General features: G+C 38.3%; 1 protein-coding gene across 2 annotated transcripts; it reads right to left on the minus strand.

The window, feature by feature from the left end:
- Window positions 1-17,553: 17,553 nt before the first annotated feature.
- On the minus strand, window positions 17,554-20,084 carry LOC109064257. Of its 2 annotated transcripts, none has more exons than XM_042731630.1 (8): window positions 19,900-20,084; window positions 19,630-19,760; window positions 19,432-19,508; window positions 19,148-19,328; window positions 18,740-18,990; window positions 18,474-18,646; window positions 17,914-18,062; window positions 17,554-17,732 (listed from the first exon to the last, which is right to left on the minus strand). In XM_042731630.1, the coding sequence occupies exons 2-6, from the start codon at window positions 19,646-19,648 to the stop codon at window positions 18,638-18,640; spliced, it is 537 nt and encodes a 178-aa protein (XP_042587564.1). In that variant the 5' UTR covers window positions 19,649-19,760; window positions 19,900-20,084; the 3' UTR covers window positions 17,554-17,732; window positions 17,914-18,062; window positions 18,474-18,637. The 2 variants fall into 2 exon arrangements, with proteins under 2 accessions (XP_042587564.1, XP_042587563.1); XM_042731629.1 differs by having other exon boundaries at window positions 19,630-19,807.
- Between the last annotated feature and the right edge of the window lie 4,182 nt (window positions 20,085-24,266).

Raw genomic sequence — 24,266 nt, forward strand, 5'->3', positions numbered from 1 at the left:
AAATTCTAGCTTTTGGTTTGAGTGACATTTCTTGCTTTGTACTTGGACAGAAGCAGGACAGTTTGAGATGTGAATCAGTAAGTTGAATTTGGGGGGTTCAGGTCTCAATGTTGGCAGCAGTGAAGTCAGCAAGGATTATATTCACTCTTGCTATCAGTGTTAATTATAACTTGAAGCTATTTTAAACCTGCATGCAAAGACTGCAGTGAGTGCATTACCACGATACATGTTCTGGGTGGCCATTACAAAACCTTTCCGTGTCTAATTTATTCCGACATGCACGTGGCATTGATGCTGCACATAATTCCCAAATCTTTTTGTACGGGATTGTGTTTAAGACAATAAGTCTTAAACTAGGGTGACATTATCAGGGTAAAATCCTTTAAATCCTTTTAATGAGTTAACAAAGCCAATTCCAAATGAAGGCACGATTCCATGCTGAGTGCAAAGCTCCTTCATTTCCTATTTCCCATGGGTACATTTCTTGAATTAGTAATGATTCTTGATCATTTCCATGGGTTTAATGTACTTCCCTTGAATACACACGGTCACATCTGCAAAATGCGTGTGTTTTGGTGGTTAGTTTCTGTACTCAGAACAGAAATATTATATGACGATGTTTTAAAATCAAGAACAAGACCTTACATCTAATAATTCTGTAATGGCAATTACACTATGTATAGCATATTGCATAAAGGACTATATGGTAAGATTTTGGCCATTTTAAGAATGATGCATCAGACAATGTGTATTAATTATAAGAAATAAATAGAGCATTTGCTATTTTAGTTGTTATAGCACAAAATGTAAAATTCAAAGAGGCCAAGAATATTTACATATTTAACTGACCTGATTTTAATTGAAGATGTGTCATAATAGCAACACTATAAATGCAAATTGAATGATTTCCCTTAATTAGCCTGTAGGTTTTACTCAAAAGCAAGTACGCCTAAAATAAAAAAATCTAATTCATGGAAATACTGAATAATAGTCCCATGAATTACAATAAGCATTGAATAATTCATCTGTGACAATTCATCATACCCCAAGTCTAATTTAATATTTTTACTTTAAATTAAAGCTTTTTTTTTTTTTTTACTCCTCAAATTTAAAAACATTAACATCCATAAATCCCTCATTAGCAGACACAAAAAAATGCAATATTCAAAATAATACAATGTCATAGATCACTATTTTCCAGAGACAAAATTTGATCAACTGACCTCTGAAGTCAATATCCATGTAGAATGATCAAATTAAAAATAACATATACATTCATCAAATGTACCAAGATGAGATTTTGTGCCATCTATGGTTAAGATAAAAATTAAGGTTGGAGGGGCTAGGGTCAACTTGCCCCAGGAGGCATCTAACCACTTACCCTACCTGAAATTAAATCAGTTCTACATTTTTTCAAGCATTTAAAATGAACATTTCCTGATCACTCTTTTAGTTTTTAGGTTTATATTGTTGCTTGTTTTACATTTAATTTCAAAATCAAGGGAGCAGATAGCGAGTTTGTTCTCCAGAAAGAGCTTCCACTCTTCTGGGACATTTTCCATGAGATGTTAGATCATAACTGTGGGAATTTGCTCTCATTTAACCACATCAGCGAGGTCAGGCACCAGTGTTGGCTGATGGGATTTGGGTCACAGTTGCTGTTCCAATTCATCCCAAAGCTGTTCAGGTGTGGGGTTTGTGAAGACCAGTCAAGTTCGTCCACACCAGAAAACATCCTCCCCAAACTGTTAAAGATATTGGATGAAGATAAAAATATTGATTTAAAAAAAGAAGGAAAAGGCATCTTTATTATATCTCTGATATGTATGCTTTGTCATCTTTGTGTGGGCTGTACTGAGGATAATAAATTTCTCATGGTAGTTAGATTCTTGATAAAATGATTAATTCTTGAATTTCTAAGAAATGTTTCTTATGATATTGAACTTGATTAAAGAGAACTGTATGGTGTCATACTTTATCTCTTCGCCGTTATGATAAAAGCTCGCTAATGACGATATCAAGTGAAGCCTGCCATCGATTTCTTAATGGAGCTGGCTAGTTTTATTCATAGGACAAAATTCAGCATTGGTGTAATAAAAGTAAGCCAGAATCCAAGTATTCATTATGGCAATCAATAATGGGAGGCAGAGACATGGTAACAATGAAGAGCATTTTGCACAATGGCACACAGATTTATGTTTCTCATTTAACAACTCTGCTATATTCAGATGGACCCATCAATTGTGCTTATCTGAAATAACCGAGACACAATTCATCTGGATAGAGACAAAAAGGAAATAGATATTTCCGTTTTCATTGTCCTAGACAATGAAAATTGTAAATCACATGACAAATTCACGGTTTGTTATTCTTGAGTTAAACAATATGCGAGACATCTAGATTGACTTGCGTTGCTTGTGTGATGAAAACGTTTTAGCAGCTCGGCTTTAGAGACTCCTGATGGCGACTGAAATATAATATCTATTGTTTAGTGGCACTAGTTAATTTCTTTGTGACATGCACGCTTTTGCATGCATTATTCAGGTATGTCAGAACATTATCTTGGGAAATGATGAGAAGGATCGAGACCATTCATAATAAGAGCAGGTGTTTGCAGTATTATTCAGTTTCATCTCCTGTTCTTTTTTTATTTCATAGAGATACAAATAACAGATACAGGGGCTTTAAGGACAGTGAGACATACTTCAAAAGAAAGATTTGACTTCCACTACCAAGCCTTACATACATTTCACTGTATGTGCTAGTACAGGACAGGTACTTCAAAGATTAAGGTTTTCAAGTCCCTTTCAAAAGTTTTTGACAGCGGAAACCTATGTCAAAAAGAATATTTCTTAAAAAGTCATGAATATGAGGGTGGATATGTGTAAAGTTTCCAAAAAACAATGAAAAAAATGTCTACCATTATGCCTGAGGTAAATGTATGCACTACTGTTCAAAAGATTGTGGTCGGTAAGATTTTAAGTTTTTTTTTTTTTTTTTTAAGTCTCTTATGCTCATTAAGGCTGCATTTATTTCATCAAATATACAGTAAAAACAGTAATATTGTAAAATATTATTACAATTTAAAATAACTGTTTCTTACGGAAACCCATTTCAACCACTGAACAAAAAAACAAAAAAACTATGTAACTGCAACTTTTCATCTTACAAATCAGATTTTTTTTTTTTTTTTTTTTTTTTTCCAGAATAATTATCTGGAAGCAGCACAACTGTTTGCAGCACTGATAATAAATCAGCATATTATAATGATTTCTGAAGGATCATCTGACACTGAAGACTCGAGTAATGATGCTGAAAATTCAGCTTTGATCACAGAAATAAATTATATTTTAAAGTATATTAAAACAGTAAACCAATATTAGAAATTGAAATAATATCGCACAATATTACGTTTTTTCTGTATTTTTGATCAAATAAATACAGCCTTGATGAGCACAAGAGACTCAGAACAATAAAAATCTTATTGATCCCAAACCTTTGAATGACAGTATATGTATGTATATATATATATATATATATATATATATATATATATATATATATATATATATATATATATATATATATATATATATATATATATTATATATATATATATATAATATCTTCCTTACAAGTCCCATACAAATCCTTCAAAGCCATTTTTGTTAAAGACATTTGAGCAATCACTATCGCAATACCTATTTTTGCTCAGATGCTACCTTTGTTGCACAACAAGGTCACTTTGTGAGGTCTTACAGCAGAAACAGCTGATCGGGTCAAACCTTCGGTCATAGAGACTAAATAAAAGGGCTGACCTTCAATGTTGTCAGAACTCTTTGGCTGAAAAGAAAGAAACTGTGCAAACAACAGCCACCTCTTCAGTCTTTCATAGATTGAGTCTCTGTAGGAGATTGGATATAAAGTAACCCCATTTCCGAATGGAACTGAAAGGTGCAGTTTACCGTAAGCTAAATGTAGCCCAACACCAAGCTAACATCAACCCTACAATCAAACACGCTGGTTTGAAACTGGAAAGTATATCAATAGCACTTACTGGCCAAACCACTCCAGCATTACAAAAATCTCTACCTGTTAATCCACACATCAGATTTAAATGTATTTAGCTTTCATTTCTGTAGTTTATTTGGATATGCAGATGATTCTTTTCAACAAAGCATGTAACAGCTATGACAGACACATAGCTTATAGGCAGTAGTGGGAAGTGTTGTGATGATTCTGTGTAAGGGACTTCCTGTAAGGAGCTGTGTCATCTCCCTCACTCCAGGCAGTGAGATAAAACAGCAGGGGAGATGATGGGCAAGACACAGTCAAACGTCTATTCTGAAGATCAGCACTTCAAAGACTCATGTGACTTCAAATTCAGGACCTGTTTTCTAAACATGAATCCTCCGATTTTTGGTGACATTTTTGAGGGTCTTTTGTGGTCTTTTAGCCAAAATGTCACTCTGGTTAACTTGTTTGCGCAGATAAAAGTGAAAATTCTCTCATCGTTTACTCACCCTTATGTCATTCAAAACCTGTGATTTTTCTGAGACATACAATAGCTTTCTGTGAGGAACAGACTGAATTCATGTCATTAATCCACCATCCACCATAGCTCTCAAACGAACATAATGAAAGTTAGAATCAAACCTTTACAATGCTTCTTTAAGCAGTAGCTTGAAAAAGCACTTGTGAATGTTAACACCTACACAGACAGTCTGTTTGTCACATAAAGCTTAAGGCTTATTTATACTTCTGCGTCGGACCTACGCCGTAAAGGCTACTATGCAGAAGTATAAATCAGCCTTAAGCTTTATGTGACAAACAGACTGTCTGTGTAGGTGTCAACATTCATGAGGGCTTTTTCATTAAAACTTCTTCGTCGTTGTCAATGTCGACGTGCAGTACACATGCAAACTGTTAGTCTACAGTGTCCACGGGCACATTGCTGGTGTAACCCGCAGTACCACGGCAAAAGCCAAAGAAGAAGCAGCTCGTTAGAGAAGCATTATAGCCTTGACAGCGGCAAATAAATATCAAATCATTAAATCATTATTTAAAACTACAAAAAGCAGACAACAATGGAACAGGAGAATATATGGCATTCTTTCAATCTCCACAAGGACTTGTACCACGGCAGATCAACATTGTTCGTTGCGGACAACTACTGATGTATAATACTGTGTAGTATAATAAATGATAAGACACTTGTTCTTTGCTTTGTTTTATTTTATTTAAGAAGGTGTAACATTAAAATATTAAAGTGCACATTATAAACACACACCAAAATCAAGTACATACGGAGTAAGGGGTTCTAGCAGACCAATCACAGCGCTTGCGGTCTGCATAGAATTGACGCGCTGTTAGATTTTTGGAGAGGTGTACGTCGGGCTACGGCGTAGGGTGTGCGTCTATGTGTAGGCTACGGCGTAGGTCTGATGCATAAGTATTAATCAGCCTTTACATTCAGCTTCAGAAGAGTTAAATTGTCGAACGCAAACCATATGGACTGCAGTTTTAAATGCTATACTTTTGCTAATTTGGAGCGAATAAAATGGGCCGTTGCAACATAGGCTCTTTTAGGAAAAAATGTGCCTCTTTTTGCAAAATTCCAAAAACACACCTCTCTATACAAGTCACTGTACTTTCCAGTTCAAATGTCTCTAGTGGAAATTCCAACAACTTTGATTCCTTTAATTTACACAAATTATAGGGGCAGATTATCAAGTAATAAAGAAAATATGCAAGGTACCTTGAATAATATGTTATGACATTTTACCATAGTACATGATTTCTAAAATGAATAGACTACATCTTGATGTTGGCATTAAACCAGCTCCATTTGGATCCTATTTGTTTTAGTAAACTAATGTAGTAAACTTGCTTAATAGCTCACCTGGTACTGCATTGCACTTTGAGATATGGACCATTTGGGTATGAGATTATTAACCTTTTAACGCAGCTCAACTGACATTTTATTTCTGAGCTGCCGTGACATCGACAACCAACATAAACATTGCCAGGTTCACACTGATCTGTTTTCGGATAAAACTGAACACACGTTTAGCACCATTATTTTAGTTCAAGAATTACATCAGTTTAAATGGTATAATTGGCATTTCTCGTAATGTATGTGTGTTTGGTTTTGGAAAGGCAATGCGGAGAAAAAAAAAAAAAAAAAAACTTTTGCTAGCATTTCTCACAGTAATCTGTGTTGCCTTCAAGAACCTTTAGGAGATTTATTTCAAATACTGTAAAACTCAAATTGAACCACACTTCACTCTAAAAACAGATCTTTGTTACACTCCCTGGAAATTGATGCACAGATTATTTTCTCTCTCGATGATGCCTGCAGACAGAACAGAATGGAACATTTCACCTTCCTCTGTTACAATAAATATTAACAAGACCGTTTCACAATTGACAGTCATTTTCCTTTTTTATTTCCAAAAGAGGTTTAAACTATATTCCATACATACACAGGTCCAAACAGATATCATCTTTCCATCAATAATGTGATCAGCAAAAGGACTGAATAAGGTTTTGTTATATCCAAAAGAGTCCTCTCTTTCTATTTAATGGCCGAACACTCCCTGTGTGAATTGTGGAAAGGTGAATCTAACATCAAATTGATCTTAACCTTCTTTTTTTCAGTAGTGCAGCTGGCATTATGTAATGAATGGTGTACTGCAAATGTAAAGGGATATAAAAACAGATTATTACTGCTCAGAATGGTGATTTAATTTCCTTGCCAGAAATACAAATTGTTTAGATAATAAATTCATGAAATCTTATTCTTAAACATTTGATAGCTGAAGCTGAACATCTGCCACTTTGTGCAATGCATTAAATATCAAATTACAATTCTGAGAAAAGAAAAAGATCTAACTCACCCATCTTAATATGTTAGTTTTTCAGTGCTGACAGCGTACTGGAAAAATTGCTTGAAAAACACGGCTTGCTTAATTTAGAAATGTTTTAATGCTTCATGTCATTGTCTTAATTTAATGTAATAATATTTACTTTAATATAAAACTTTACTTATTCAGTGAAGGAGTGTGCTAAATATCATTTAGATGCTTAATAAATATCAGTGCATTGGTGTGATATTTTACTGGCATTGGCATCCGATACTGACAACCTAATCTAACATCCATTTGAGTCATCCAATATAACATTGCATGCTCAGATATAAGAATTACATTTCTCCCTTTCTGAGTCAAATTGGATTCAAAATTGAGCTTTTATTGTCCATTTTGTTCCATCATTTATACAGTAAGACAGCAGTGACATTAAGAGGAACCATCATTAATCTTAGGGAATACTGGACACACTGTATGTGCCTGTGTCACTGATTAGCAAACTCATCTGTCTTTTCCCTGTCTGTGGCTTCACCTCCCACTGAATTTGATGGATCTTCTTCTTCCCCAGCAGTCCAGTGGAGCAGAATAGTCAGCGTGAGGCCCACCATGTGAGGCCCAGATGGGAGAGAGGTGGAAACTATCACCTTAGACACAAGGGTAGTCTTCTTTCAAAGAGGTCTTTAAAAGCAGACTGAGGGCTTTACTTTAAACACTTCAAGTGATGGACGTTTTGACTGAAATACTCGGAGAAAAAGGGAAATGGAGCGGAAAATGATCTTGAAACCTCATTAAAATGAATGTGTGATTATTTTTGAATTGCATTGCAAAGTCGAAGCTAGCACACCATAATTTCTGTAATTATATTTCACAAATGTATGATTTATTTACCAATATGACAATTAGCAAATATCACTCACATGAAATCTTAATTTGCCTCTGAAGCTTCAGAACAGTCACTATTTGCTCAAAGGACAGAAGATGGATCTGAAAATGAATTATTTCCAGGGAAACATGCAGACAACGTCATATTTATTCATGAAGGATGACAATGCACCCAAACAGCCATATGAATAATTGTGGAGCAATTCACAAATATCTTGAATTACAAGGAAAATCCTTCACTAATGACAAATTACAGATGCTCGCTGCTACCAGCAAACAGTAAAGACTGTCATAATCCAGCTCGCAGTTTGACAACAGAAAAAGAGAAAAGGAGGGCGAAAGACATGAAAGGGAGGTTGATTCAAAGGAATCCTGCTGGTTTCCATGTTAAAGCTGAGGATGAATGATTTGAGCTCCCATCAGCAGAGACCTGAGCACACTGAGGGAAAATGCTAACCTTGTAGACTGACTCAACTGATCTCATCTGACTCAACTCATCCTTGTCAAGGTGAAATGGTTGTTTACAGGTGAAAAAATAAAAGGAAGCAAAGAACTGCAAAAGCCTGGAGGGGGCTCGGACTGCTACTCTCCTCAGACAATCATCGAATGCTCTCAGTCAAGCTAATGGGACGCCAACATGAGTTTAGAGGAGAGCAATTAGTCCCTGTTAAAATGATCAACAAACAAGGTGAACACCGAAGGAGGTGTTTGGATTAGATCAAAGGAAACATGATACTTTAAGTTTAACCCTGCTACAAAATATAAATGTAAATGTACTAAATGTAAATGCATTATTTTCACGTAATTTACCTTTATTCTACACTGCTCTGTTCCTTCTATTATGAATGCTTTGATGATTTCCTGGTTTTTATGAAGCCCCTCCCTCAGAAATATGCGATGGGCTCAGATTGGTTAGCAGTGTGATATCTGCCTGTCTATACACACAAAGTGTATAATTGGAACACAGTTCGTTGATTGAGCTGATGATCTGAATGAGAGACAGAGAGATTCAGAGCAAGGGGACGCGAGGAACAGGATTAAAAAACCGCTGATTTAGAACATTGTTTTTGAAACTTGTAAATCCATCAAAATCGTTAAAAGGCAGAATCACGATTCATATGAATAGATTTTTTCATGCACCCCTAGTTTTGATGGCATGGCAACAACTCTTCCTCTTCACTAAAGCAGTGCAACATGACCTCCCCCCCTTTGTTGCATGTTCCTGGGGGCGGGGTTTATGTAAATTTCAGGTTTGTGGTGTCACCAACCTAGGAAGTAGCTCCTTGTAGTCCCTACCAGCCGTAACTGTAGGCATTAAACTGCCATAAATTTAAAAGACAATATCTCTGTTTACATTGAACTTTCAGCGTTGCAACTTTGCAGATATTGTTTATGCTCAAACAGCAACATTACACACTAAATAACGTTAAAAAAGTGAAATCACAATCAACCACCCCTTTAAGATTTTTTTTTTAATGTTTTTAACATTTGCTGTTTCAATGTATTTTTATCAGATGAATGCAGCCTTAGTGAGACCTCTTTAAAATAATAATAATAATAAAGTATCTTTGTTTTGTTTCTGATATTGGATGTCAACCTTAACATATCCAGTATAAATGTACAAGCCAAGCAGGTTTACACTGTTTACACATGTGACCAGTTATGTCTGGGGTGATACCATGTTTATTCAGCAGCAGCTAGAATGGGATTCACACTCAGTTAACAGATTGCTTCCATCTGACAGACTGCAGCTGGAGGGGCATCATCTCTTCACACTCCAGCAGCCTGACTCACAACAACATGCAAATAATATGCTTGTGTAATCAGCGCTTCATGTCATTTGTCTCCTCACCTGTTACACATAATACCGAACTGTGAGCTCTGCGCTACAATCTGAGAGATGTTATGGACTCAGACCATCTGTCGCTGATCGCATCGTTTCCAAGAGGACTTTTTCACAGGTTCATGAAGGTGCCGTAAACAGCTACACATATTTTGACTGGTGATGATAGCTGTGTGTAAACATGCCCGTTTCATTAAATGTCTGATATGTATGCTGTATTGTCCTACCTCATCAGCCTTTGACAATTTTTAACCCTGTTCAGCACAAACCAGCCACAGAATAATAGCATCCCTGGTGTACAAACATGGATGAATGAACAGGATTATTGTTTTAATGACAAGTTTTTTTTAAATAAGGGTGATTTGTTTTTCTGTTATACACAAAGGCTTCAGTTAACTTGGGGGTAAAAAAAAGCAAAAAAAAACGGTGATATCGGCTTGACAAAGTCTTGTGTGAAAGTTTAAAATAAATGAAATTTGTCAGAGAAAGCCAACAAAATGTTGTGAACATGTTTTAGTATATTGCTAACATGTTTATAGCATTTTACATGTTACTAGCTTGATTAAGCACATTTCTAGCATGCTAAGACATGTTGCTAACATGATTTAACACATTGTTAGAATGTAAATAGCATGATTTAACTCATTGCGATGTTTAATGTGTTGCTAATAGGATTTACCATTTTTAGAATGATTTAACACATTTGCAAGTTGCTAGCATGTTTCTAGCATCATTTAGCACATTGCTAGCTTGTTTTAGCATGTTGTAGAATGTCCTATAGTTGCTAGGCTTTGCTAATAGATAGACAGATAGATTATATATTTGTCAAGGCAACATAATAATAATAAAAAGTTCACAAATGGGGACTGAATATACAGTATTGCATAATGAGCAATTGCAATTAAAAACAGTTATGTCATTCTGAAATGTAAAAAAATATGTCAAGCATTTTATCTTTTTCAGTACAATATTCCCTGAGAGCACACATATATGATATATGTGTGCTCTCAGGGAATATTGTACTGAAAAAGATAAAATGCTTGACATATTTTTTTTTTGCAATTTGACATCTGCAAGATGTATTTTTTAGAGTGTTTGCTCATCTGCAATACGTCTATCGGACGTTTCCTATCAGATGTCAAATAGATGTTTATTAGATGTCTTTAAGATGTTTATTCTTTAGGCTGTATGTAAAATTGACACCTTATATACATCTGTCAGGTGTTTGCACACAGCAGATACTTTCCAGATCAAGTTACCCTTAACAGACATCTTGCAGACATATGTGTGCTATCTGGGTTTAACTTAAGCTGCACTATCCTTTTCCTGACTACTCACAATTACCAGACATGATCCACATTGGAAGGGAAACACTTTAGTCTGTCTGTTTCCTAATTGAGTAATCAAAGCTATTCAATTTAATATAGATTTTAGAGAGCCAATTTTATTTTTGGACAGTAGATTTAAATCATTTAAATATATGTTTTGTGGTTTTACTGCAAATAGCAAAAGCTGGCTCAATGTAATTATGGCAAGATGTACATTAAGTAGTTGCTATTGCCACTGCATGTTAATGTATATCAGGTTCTCTATTCTAGGTTTTTACTCTGTTCATGACATTTGGCTCAAAGAGGCATAAAAGAATGCAATTACATGCGTAAAATACAGCAAGAATTTCAATAAGCACTCTAGTCTCCAAGGCTGCACATCTGAGCACTGCAGTACTCAGTACATCCATCTATTTTATACATGCGGTGAGATTCTAGTCTGAGCTCCCAGCACATGTACCTATTATCTGTGTCACAATCAGGCCTGGTGCTCTGGGAGAAACACTTCTGTCAAGAGCCAGAGTGAGAAAATCAGCTAACATCCATAATTACCTTGCCCATTTGGCTGTTGACAATTGAACTTCTTTAATCAAAACACAGCAGGCTCAGACTCTGCTCATCAGCAATAACAAGCTGGCCGAATACCTAGGTTTCCCCAGTGGACATGCTGTAGCCATCTTACTGTGTGTGTACTATTCAACGGTGAAGTGTTGCAGTCTTTGATTTACTGTCACTGCCAAAGGTGTTGGTTGTAAGTGATAGCAAGATTGCACACATGGATTAATAGCCCATGTTTGCTGTCTTTTACAGCCAGCACTTTAGTTGGCTAGTAGAACGTTCCCATGAGAAAAACGTGAGGAAAAATTCAATATTGCTTTAGAAGTAATACATGGCATGTCAGGGCTGTAGTTGTCACACAGGGCACTTGTCATAAGGACTGTAAGAACTATTTTAAGGCAAAAGTTCAATTGCACAAATGCTTGTTCTCTCTATCATGGGTTTTGTATGTTGGTTTCAAAAACTTAGCTGGTAATTTTTTTAGTTTTGTTTTGTTTATTTTTTGTGATAGCTAATGGTAAACAAGTCTATGAAAGCCACCAAGTAAATAAATAAAAATGGTAAATGCAACTTTTTATCTCACATTTCAGACTTTGTTCCTTTTCAGTCAGCCACTCTCGACGTCACACAGGATGACCGACGAATTGGGATCTCGCTTAGAGTGACCAATCTACTTAGAGTGTAAACTAAACGAGCCAATGCACATTGCCATGCGATTATTGCATCCAGCCGCCGCTGATCACAGCGTGAGTATAAGTAGGCAGCAGATGCAGCGCATATTCAGTTTTTCGCTTCGGAGCCAAGCGGTTCTTTCATTCTGCTCCTGACCTTCTGCTTTGAGTCTATGAGTTCAAGCACGCTCTTCGAGGGCTCTCGTGCTGGTGGTACGGCGCTTCAGCGGCAGTGGTTTTCCCGTGTCGAGTGGGTTGCACACAGCAGGCAAACATCTCCCCTGTGCTCTTCAGCACATTATAAGAGCATTTCTAAAGAGCATTCATGGGTGGAACGCCTTTTTAAAGAAGCGTCTTTTTAAAGTTGCCCTTCCATCCGTGCGTTTCTGGATGCAGTCATTACCTGGCGCCGGATGATGGTCACAGTCGCTGCCTCTCGTGTCTGAGCATTAAGCACGCTGAGGTGGCTTTCGTGGACGAGTCATGCTCCTATTGCGGGAGGATGACCATCTCAGAGTTGTGGACCAGACCCTGTTTCCTGCAAAGGGGCAGAGTGCCCATGCCAGTGCCTAGATCTAGGGTTCCCTCTGGTGGCAGCCAGGGGTGCCCTACTTTTGTCACTGGCCGGACTGGTCTCACGGTGACGGTGAGGAATTCCCCTCTGAGGAGGACTTCTCCTTCCGCCGGCACTTCGAAGCCAGTGGAGCTATCGAGAGAGCACTCCAAACCCTCAAAACCTGAACCACCCGTATCTCCCCCCGACCACCCCATACTAACCGATGCATATTACTTCAACGGCGGGTGAGCCAGACTTTTCTGGGGAGGAAGATCCGTCAGCACTGCCGGATGTGGATCCGGAAGTGATGGCTATGCTTTCCCAGGCCACCAAGAGTGTCGGGCTCGAGTGGAAAATTCCACTGCGTCCCGAACCCTCGAAGTTGGACGATTGGTTTCTTGGGGTGGCTCGCGCTGGTTCTCAGGGCCCCACCCCAGTGCCTTTCTTCCTGGAGATGCATGATGAGCTCACTGGGTCATGGACAGCACCTTTCACTGCCAGAATCTACCCCAGTGGCTCATCCTCCCTTACCACCCTTGATGGTGGCGCAGCACGGGGTTACACGGAAGTCCCCCAGGTGGAGCAGTCAGTTGCGTTGCAATTGCTATGGCGTTGTTGCAAGTGCACCAGACTAAGGCACTGAGGGACTTGCACGAGGGTGGTCATGACCTGGAAGTTCTCAAAGAACTCTGCACCGCCACAGACCTTGCGCTATGAGCAATGAAGATAACGGCCCGGTGGGCCGTGGGTCATGCGATGTCCACTATGGTGGTCCAGGAGTGCCATCTCTGGCTGTGTCTGGCCGACATGCATGAGACGGACAAGACATGATTCTTGATCACCCCCGTGTCCCAGATCAGCCATTTCAGGCAACACGGTGGAAAACTTTGCCCAGCAGTTCTCCACTGCCCAAAAGCAGACTGAGCCTGACACCTCAGCCTGCTTGTCACAGCAAAAGCAGCAGCCTCCAGCAACGCAGCACCGCAGGGCAGGTGCATCCATCCCCAAGATTGGTTCGCAGCGATCGACCTGAAGGACGCATACTTCCATGTGTCGATCCTTCCACGCCACAGGCCATTCCTGCAGTTTGCGTTCGAAGGACAGGTATATCAGTACAAGGTCCTGCCCTTCAGGCTGTCCCTGTCGCCCAGTGTCTTGTTCCTCTGAGAGAACAGGGCATTCGCATTCTCAACTACCTCATTGACTGGCTCATACTTACTCAGGATCAGTTGTGCGAACACAGCGACTTGGTGCTCTCACACCCCAGCCTGTTGGGCCTTCAGGTCAACTGGGAAAAGAGCAAACTCTCCCCAACGCAGAGGATCTCTTTTCTCGCTATGGAATTGGACTCGGTCAAACAGACTCATGCAGGAACGTTCTCAGTCGGTGGTGTACTGCTTGAATATGTTCAAGAGCAGGATGGTGGTCCCACTGAAACAATTTCAGAGGCTCCTGGGGCATATGGTAGCTGCAGTCACGCCGCTGGGGCTGCTCTATATGAGACCATTTCAGCACTGGCTCCATGGCCGAGTCCCGAGGTGGATGTGGCAAAGTGGCACTCACTGGGTTCAAGTCACACTGGCCTGCAGCCAAACATTCACCCCGTGGTCAGACCTTGCCTTTCTTTGGGTAGGAGTGCCCCTAGACTAGGTCTCTAGGCATGCTGTGGTCCACACGGATGCCTCAACCACCAGCTGGGGGGCCATGTACAATGGACTTGCAGTGTCAGAGGTTTGGACGGGGACCTAGCTGCACCAGCACATCAACTTCTTCAAGGTGCTGGCAGTGCAACTTGCCTTGATCCATCTGAAAGGGTGCTTACGGGGCAAGCATGTACTAGTGTGAACAGACAACACTGTGACCGTTGCGTACTTCAACAAGTTGATAAGGCAGCCCCCCTCTATACCCTCCAGCAGGGCCCATTTGAGCCTTTCTGTCAATGAAAACTCTGCTCTGGGAGCTGCATGCATTTTTGTTTGACGATTTTTGCTAGCAGCTATGTGTCCAAGGTTCCCACTACTCCCTTCAGGGATCAAGTTTTGAGCCTTCAAGCTCTGCCCCCGGAGGAGTTAGACCCAGCCCTAGCTTTGCTCTGTCCCATCCGAACCTTAAGATGCTACGTTGACTGGACACAAAGCTTCAGGACCTCAGAGCAGCTCTTTTTCTGTCACGGAGGCCGGCAGAAGGGGAATTTTACATTTACATTTAAAGGGGTGGTAAAACACGTTTTTTCGAAGGCTTGATTGTGTTTGTGGGGTGCACTGTAACATGTGTTAACCCTCTAAGCGCCAAAGTCGCAAAATTGCGACAAGACGTCATACTTAATAAAATAGACTGTAGTTCCTAATATGGTGTAATATCTCATTTGTATTCCCTACCACTAGATGGCAGACATGTAGTACTTCGATTCTAGACCATCATTACGTCATGTTCCTATTCAAAGTGTTCGAGGAAATAGCAGAGCAAGTGAGCTCTCGTGTCATTGATGCGGAAGCAGTTCAGTTCATAGCGTGCGAGTAAATGGTGAGATTTATGAGAGAAAATCGGCAATGGCTAATACAAATTTGTACCGTGAGGATGTATTGCAAATGTTATTCGCTGATTCTGACTCTGAAGGGGAATATTTGCCTTTTGGAAAATGACGATCGGTCATCTAATGGTCGCGCTTCTCCCGGTACATCTTTGCAGCGCAATGGTGCCGCCGTACAAGGCGAGAGTGTTCACGAAGCACAAACAAATGATCATCTCGACCCTTTGCCCAACGGGGATGAGGGTGGCAGGGGTGAACGTGGTCATAGTGTCCATAGGAGAGCTGTTGCTGATCGCGAGCGCTCTAAAGGCCGCTGGCAGACAGTACAGGTGCGGTCAGTGAGTAGGTGCGCTCTGCGCTGTGCCATGCAATGAGAGGAACCATACTCTCAATAACTAAACTGTGTCGCCTAGATACCTGATTGGGGAGATAGCTGGTCAACTGATAAAAAAAATAGGGACATGCATTTTACCATGGCACAGTAATATAGTAATAATTTACTACTTTTCCGTTCTTTTTTCTTTTTTTTTTCCTGATCATTTGGAATGAGAATAAAAAGACAAAAAACAAACAAACAAACAAAAAAAAAAAACTTGCAAATAATTTCAAACATCCATTCAATATCTATTATTTCCTGAATATTACTGATGAACTGATCAAAAAGTAGGCTACTGGTCACATGCGTTTTACTACTATATAGTGCAGTAATATAGTAATAATTTAGTTCTTTTTTTTTTCCTGTTTTATTGTTGGATTCCTCTTTTCTGATCATTTGGAATGAGGATAAAAAGACACACACACAAAAAAACATGCAAATAAGTTCAAACATCAATTCAATATCTAATATTTCCAGAATATTATGAAATTCGAGATGGCCGCCCCCGGTGACGTCATAATATGCAAATTAGATGAGTATATTTACACCCCCCCACATAAACTTTCGGCCATGCCCAACATTTTTCTAATTCACAGTAGATTTCTATCTTTAAGCCCTTTCAAGCCACAAGCTTTTGAAATCTTGATGTAAAAATACAGCATTTTTTCCAAAAAACCCTGGCGCCTAAAGGGTTAATGCTTCGTTTTTTAAAAAATTGCATTATTTTTCATATATTTTACCTTTATTCTACACTGCTCTGTCCCTCCTTGTAAAACGGTCTGATGGTTTCCGGGTTTCTGTGAAGCCAGTCCCTCAAAAATAGCAATGGGCTCAGATTGGTTAGCTGGCCCAGTGTGTTGTGATTCGCTAACTGCCTAGTGCACGTTTTTCGGAAACGTCACGCCCCTTACCTTTACCAGTAGTCAGTGCTTTGGTGGTATTAGAAACAATGGCGTCAATAAAACCATACCAATTTGAGCCCGAATCGGACCCAGAAAATTTTAATGAAGACGATCGAGCAGAACCTGTTCAAGAACGACTGTTAAACGACGTTTCAGAATGGTATGTTTTTTTGTTGTTGTTGTTTCATACTTTTTAGATACGTTGTTATTTAATTGGACTAATTATAATAGTTGATGTTTAATTTATAACAATAATAAGTGTTTGTCTATTAACAAAAGTGTATTCAAGAACCTTTTTATTTAAAAAAATATATTTTATTAGGTGTACATGTAATAACTGTGCAAAAATGCCAACTGAAGAGGAAAACATCTGCTGCAAAGAAATACAGAAGGTAGTGTAATAAGCTAGTACCAATATTATGAATAACGTGTTAATAGTTCTGTATAATCCTTTTTTCATATTTAAAAGGCGAACATGGGTTAATTGTACAGTATGTACTCATTGTCTTACATTACTGTTTAGGTTGTAAAACGAATGATGGAGGTTCCAGACCCTCCAACATGTATGGTTGAGCATCCAGGTTTTGAACCAAACTGCTTAAATCCATATACTTTACAAAATATCAATAATATTTACAGAGCCGACTATGGACCAGTGAGACGCCGAAAAGAAGAGGAGTAAGTATTTATTAAATTTTCTGAAATTATGTTGTGTAAAATAATATAAATAAAAGACAACAGATACAAAATAGATTTACACAAGACATGTTATTCAAAGACAAAAACTATCAAAATATCAATTTTTATCAAACATATTTTCACATCACATACACATGTTTCCAATATACCACTGGTTTTATATACAATATTGAGGTTTTCTATTCCTGCTATAGGCGTTTCCGTTATCTGGCCTATCGCAGCTTTGTCAGCTGGTGCTGGGGCTACCTAGGACGTAGTGTGAGGGTTGTCATCCCATCATGTGTTGTTAACCGGATCCGCCTACAGTTTCCTGATCCAGCGGGACAGTATGTTTTGGGTTCCGGCCACCCCTCGACTGAATCGTGACACACGGTGGGCAATCACCTCTTCTTTGGAGGGTTTTTCAAACTGTGATGACAGAGAAGGTGGAATGGGGATTGCGTGCAGCTCTTCCGCATATGGCTTGGGGTCCACGAAGACTTTATGTATCAGAAGGCTCATAAGGTCATCGACATAGTCTGTAACAAAGCAGAATACTGAGTCACTCTATGGTTTTACATAATTACTGATAAATAATCAATCCTTTGTTTTATAATTAACATTTGTGTAATATTTATAAATATTTTTTGTAAGCTTATATTTATTTTATTATAGTTTTTTTTTTATATTATTGTTAATAAAACATATTTTACAACTTACTGTATGTTGGTTCTATTTTCACTGGCTTTGCTGTGCATTCCCCTTTTTTGGACTTTGGAAAAATGAACTTATACACAGCCTGTCCTTCAGTTGTTGTTGCCTGCTCACGGTTAGCATTTTCATTATAGTGCATCGCTGCAAGATACAGCCTGTAATCATTGCACAATCCATAAAATATAAAATGATTAGTAGACTGTATTGTGACAAATATACAAACAATTCAGAATAAGAGACAAATGTTCAATCAATTATAATGGATTCTTTCTTGCAAGAAAGGCTCACAGTCGCACAGTCAGCCAAGAGAATGTGAGAGTGCTCGCCAAGATGGGAGGCTTTCTACCTCTTTATATCTCTGCTACTCATAACATAGATAACACAGGGCAACAGGCAAGGCTCCTAACCTATTGAACCTTTTTTCTGCCTTATTAGGAAAGAACATTATTTATTATAGGTAAAGATCATTAATATTAATAAAATAATGAATAAAAAAAAAAACATTTCCATAACAATTGTTAGAAACAATGTTTATAAATATCACTGAATATGTCAAAGATTATTACCTGCAAAACATTCCAATGAAAGGGAAAATCACATTCTTTGGGGCAAAACGCAAAATCAGACTGTGGAACGCCTCCAGTGATGATGTCTGAAAGTGGTGGCTGAGCTTTTCTATATCCTTGAGAACTCTCTTGTTGTATAATAGCTTTTTCCACTTTATGGAGCGCTATTGATCCTGTAACCAAACAGATAAAATAATATGTAGAAAATCACAATTTTACCAGTTTACTGTCATTTTATTGTCATTTGTCTCTCTATACAGTCATACCTGGTTGGAACCATTTTTTTGGATCCCTGGAAACTTTGTCTGGGTGTTCACACTTGGGGAAGAGGTGGTTATCATGAACATGTACATTTTGTATGTGGTTCTGCAGTGAATTCCACTTCGCCACCTTTTCTGGCCCAGACTCAGAGGAAATCGCACTCCAGTAAACATGGTTTTTTGATGCTGTGCAACCATTTTTTCAGCACCTCGCAGTCCTTCATTTTTTGAAAGTTTGTCAAGTTTCTTAGATAAACCTATACAAAGTAAATGCTTTGTTGTACAATCATTATTTCAAGATAATCAAATTACCCCAAAAATAAAAATTTACAAGTTACGTTGAACAGTTAAACACAATTAATTTAACAAGAATCAACTTTGTATTTGATTAATAATACAAAGATAATTAATTACCTTTCTCAAAGTGCCACACGTCATAGAACTGAGTGATATTGCGGTCCCTCAGGTACTTCTGAATCTGCGGATGGCGATCGGTGACTATGTAGTCAACAGCTAAACCATTAGACTCCAGCTTATCAATACAACGCTTCAATCCTTCCTTTTCCATATGATAACTGCCACCAATCTCGTTGCTCTGTTGTTGGGTACACAACATTTCAAATGTAAGAGTATAAACAATAACAGATTAAAGAAAGTGTAACAATTTTTTTTTTTTTAAATGCTTAGGAATTACTAACCTGAACTAGTTGAAGATCCAGAATTTTGTTGGTTTCCATGTGCATAATTGTGTAGCTGCCAAATTTGGCTGAGTGTCCTATTGTAAACATCAATCATATATATAACATCACTGAGAACATCAGGATCATAATATTTTAGGAAAACTCAAAGACTATAAAATAAACAGCGTGAATTTTTTTTATATACTTTAAATGTACCTGGCGTGTCAGCACGCATATCTCCAGCCACAGCAACATAACCTCCCTCTTGCAGCTGTCTTATAAGATTCAGTTGATCTTGGTTCCACTTGTGTATTATGGTAGGCTCAATGAAATTCCTGGCATGAATCCTAAAAGTTACAAAATGCATCATCTGGAGCTTCATGGCCTTGAAAATCTATTAACATAGAAATCAAATAACACTGATACAGTACATACATACTGAAACAACACAATACTTTTTTGTGAATTTTATTGTAATTGTAATACCTTCTCTAGTTGTTTAAAAGATCCACCGGTAAAATACATTGCAGCAGACAATAGCAGGTTTCCAAGTGGGGTACTCCCTACAATGGGCTGGCTCTGCCACTGTCTGTGGTAGTTACACTTTTCACAAAGCTGGGTGAATGCAACAAAAGTCCCCCTTCGTCTGCTCTGGACAACACACTTTGTCTTACAAAAACTGGACAGGACACAAACAGCTCTCGAAGACAGCTTTCAAAAACAATGTATTTGTTATCGCTGTGGTCGGGTTGTGGATCTATCCTAAGGCAATATAAAAAGAATAAATATTAGAAAGTTGCTTTCATGTTATATATATTTTTAAACACAAATTTATTGGTAAATGTGTGTAAATATGTATTTATATCTTACGCCAATTCTGATTCTTCAGTGACAACAGAATCTGGGTTATATGTGGAATCATTGGGTTCGACATTTAATTCTGATTCTTCTTCCTCATCTAACACCAGACGAGGTCTCTTGCTGGGCCTGAAGACTGAGCCCCTTACTGGTGTTGAAGACAGCTGCACATCAGGAAACATGTCAATTGTTTGGGTGCCCACATCATGACCATAATATGTTGCCTGAATGCCTAAAAGTACAAAAAAAAGGAAAAAATACAATTACTCATAACCATCTGTCATGCTATTACAATTTTTTTTACAGTGAGAAACATAAGCCACTTTCTAATACACATAATTTTCAGTAGCCGGTATAACAATTATAATAAAAAAACAATATGTACTAGTACTGCATATGATAAAGTAACACACAAACATTTAATGTCTGTATTTAATACCTTTGCTCCTTAAGTGGAAATTGCTCAGTTTACCCATTGAAAGTTGTGTGCCCACTGATCGCATCTTTGGCTTTATCTCTGTGGCTACAGTTTTAGTCTCTATAGGGTCTGACTGACATCCAACTTCATGAAGTGTAGATGTAGTGGGGAACTCTTGGGAACTCGAACCCTGCTGAGATGTTTGTCTGTAAGAAATAATGACAATATGTAATCAATGAACAAATTACAGCTTAAAACATACATTTGACATGTAAAAGAGTGGAAAAAAACGAATTACTGGATAATAATCATTAGACCACAAAAAAAAAAGCTTCATAAGCAAGAATTTCATATAATTGTTCTAACAAATTATATTACAGTCCTCAAAGAGATTTTTAAAAAAAACATTTTAAAGACTGCGGATCTATAGTAATCGCTACTGAATGGAACCGTTACTTTTGTATTTTTAGAACGATAATAACCAAATATCTGTCGCAAGAACTATTAACCCAAAACGAACAAACATTGGCTTTACTACAGTAGACATATCAAACACAGAACCATGTTTAGCATGCCTGCAGAAAAACAAACATGTAGATAAACAATACATAAAAGCTCCAATCAAAGAATAATATACACTAATTCCAAGTTCGCTGTTGAGATTAAAAAAAAAAAGTTTGTAACGTTAGGTGTTTGTCGGATAACGTTAAGAATGAAGGAGCATTTAACAAACTGGTTTGCAGAGTCAAACAGCGTTGTCATTTGTTCACTTTCTTGCTACAACGTACAATTAACAAACTATCACAGTAAAACACATCGACGAAAAATAAATCATACTTACAGGTTGTGGCCCGTAAACAGCTTCTGTTTTTAAAAGTTGGAACTGCTCCATCTTTCAGGACAAGCCGTTGTGCAAATCCTGCATTGAACTCGCGAAGATTGTGGAAGCTTTCCTCCGTAAAATGTGCAGCACAGAGAGCGAGATTTGGGTAATAATTATGGGAGACCGAGTTAAAAATAAATTTTAACCATTGATCCCTAACTTCCCCGTCCTTAGAAAGGCTGAACAAAGTGGACCTGCAATCCGGATGAAAATAACAGCGTTTCGTCGGCATCGCGGCAACGACACTCCAGCCTACTAACTACACCACAACAACTCTTCTCCACAGCAATATAAAATGGCCTCGCCCCACCTTATTTAATATTCTCGGAGGAGGGGTTTATGTAAATATTGGGCTTAGTGACGTCAGCAACCCTGGAGGAATGTCGTGTAGTCCCTACCGGCCGTTTGCTGTAGTCCTTAGAAATGGATTTTTTAAAAAGCAAATATCTCCCTTTGCTTAAAACTTTGAACGTTGTTACTTTGCAGGTGTTGTTTATGCTCAAACAGGAACATTACACACTAGCTAAAGTTAAAAAAGTGAAATCGTGTTTTACCACCCCTTTAATCATTTAGCAGACGCTTTTATCCAAAGCGACTTACAAATGAGAACAGTAGAAACAATCAGATCAACAAGAGAACAACAACGGTATACAAGTGCTATGACAAATTTCAGTTAGTCTAGTACAGAACACGTAGCCAGGGTTTTTTTTTTTTTTTTTTAAGAATATGATAGACAAGAAAGAGAAAAGGTAAGTACTAGTATTAGTTGGTTAAGTGCAGGCCATGGAGAATGCCATCTCTAAGCAGAGTATGGCCCACCGGACAGTGGATGCCATCACCCTGGCTCATCAGGCACAGGGTGTGCCCTGCCCATTTAGGTTGTGAGCTCACTCAACTAGAAGTGTTATATCCTCCAGGGTGCTGGCTTGTGGTGCCTCACTGGCAGATATCTGTAGAGCTGCGGGCTGGGTGACCCCCAACACATTTGCTAGATTCTATAGCGTTCATGTGGAGCGGTTAACCTCCTGCATTCTCACCTCAAACGGGTAAAAGCACTGAGTGGCCCCGGCTTCGGGTTGGCTTGCTAAAATTGCTCCAGAGAGTCCATATATAGTAGACCCTGTTGAGCTCCTCCGTATGTCAAATAGTAGGGGCGCAGGTGGCTTCCACATAAAACTGGAAGCGGCAGTAGCTGTGGCCTTTTGGTAGGGATCCCAATTCGTCGGTCATCCGACGTGACGTTGAGAATGACCGACTGAAAGGGAACGTCTCAGTTACATATGGTAACCCTCGCTCCCTGAAGGAGGGAATGGAGACGTCACATCCCGTCACCACAGCTCCTGTACCACCGCTGAGCGGCCAGGTCACCGGCTCGGCTCCTCAGCGAAAACCTGAATATGTGCTGCATCTGCTGCCTACTTATACTCACGCTGTGATCAGCGGCAGCTGGATGCAATAATCGCATGCCAATGTGCATTGGCTTGTTTAGTTTACACTCGAAGTAGATTGGTCTCTCTAAACGAGATCCCAATTCGTTGGTCATCCGATGTGATGTCTCCGTTCCCTCCTTCAGGAAACGAGGGTTACCATAAGTAACCAAGACGTTTATCACGATTATGTGTTTTTATCACAAATTTCCAACTTTTTTCTTTCTTTTTTTTGTTATCTTTTAATTAATAAAAAGATAATTGTGACTATCTCATAATTCTGGATTTTTTTCTTGTAATAGCAAGTTTAGATCTTACAATGACTTTTCTTGTGAATTATAAATATGCAATTAAGAATTATTAACTCAAAATTCAGACTTTTTTTTCTCAGTCTATTTTCCTCAATCTAAGTTTATATTTCACAATTCTGAGTTTATATCTTGCAATTCTGAGAAGAAAAGTCCCTAATTGTGAGATATAAACTTGCAATTGCGAGAAACAAAAACTGAATTGCAATTACCTTTATAATTTTTTATTTCATGGCAGAAACAAAAAACAGAATTGTGAAATGTATATGTGATATATAAACATAATTGAGAGGGGGAAAAGTCACCCTTATTTATTTATTTATGATTCTGTGGTGGAAATGGGCTTCCACACAAGTGAACACAAAACTAATGAATATAGATTAACTAAAACAAGATTATGTTTCATAATGTCAGGACAGGGCAAGCTTTTAAAACTTTAAGTTGTCTATTTACAAACTGACAAAAAAATAAATAATAATAAATAATAATAATAATAATTAAATAATTAACCATGAGCATTAACTCCTGTCTCCCCATCACCCCATAAATAAATGAATAAAAGTTGCTCATCGTATCTTGAACTAACCCCTAGAGCTGTCTTTAAGATTGTGTGCATGTTAAGCAACATCCACTAATGTTTGTCCTGGGGATAAAATATAAAGCCACTTACAAACTATTACCCACCAGCTTTCAAAGCACTTTTAAATCAATATCAAATGCAAACTTTTGTCCTCCATGTTTTAAGTTTCAATGTCAGCACATTATTCATGTCTTTCATTTTGCGGTTCTATTATAAACAGTGGAGTGGTCTTCTAACCTTCCAAAGCCAGCCTTACGTGCTTTTTTTATCCTTCATTTGTCTGTTTTTGAGGCAATGTTTTACATCCAAGTCCCTCTCATGTTCACTGTCATCAAGGAGCTGATATTTATGCACAGCTGAGTGTACGACTTGAAATGCA

Source organism: Cyprinus carpio, chromosome B9, assembly GCF_018340385.1.
Source record: "Cyprinus carpio isolate SPL01 chromosome B9, ASM1834038v1, whole genome shotgun sequence".
Lineage (NCBI taxonomy): Eukaryota > Metazoa > Chordata > Actinopteri > Cypriniformes > Cyprinidae > Cyprinus > Cyprinus carpio.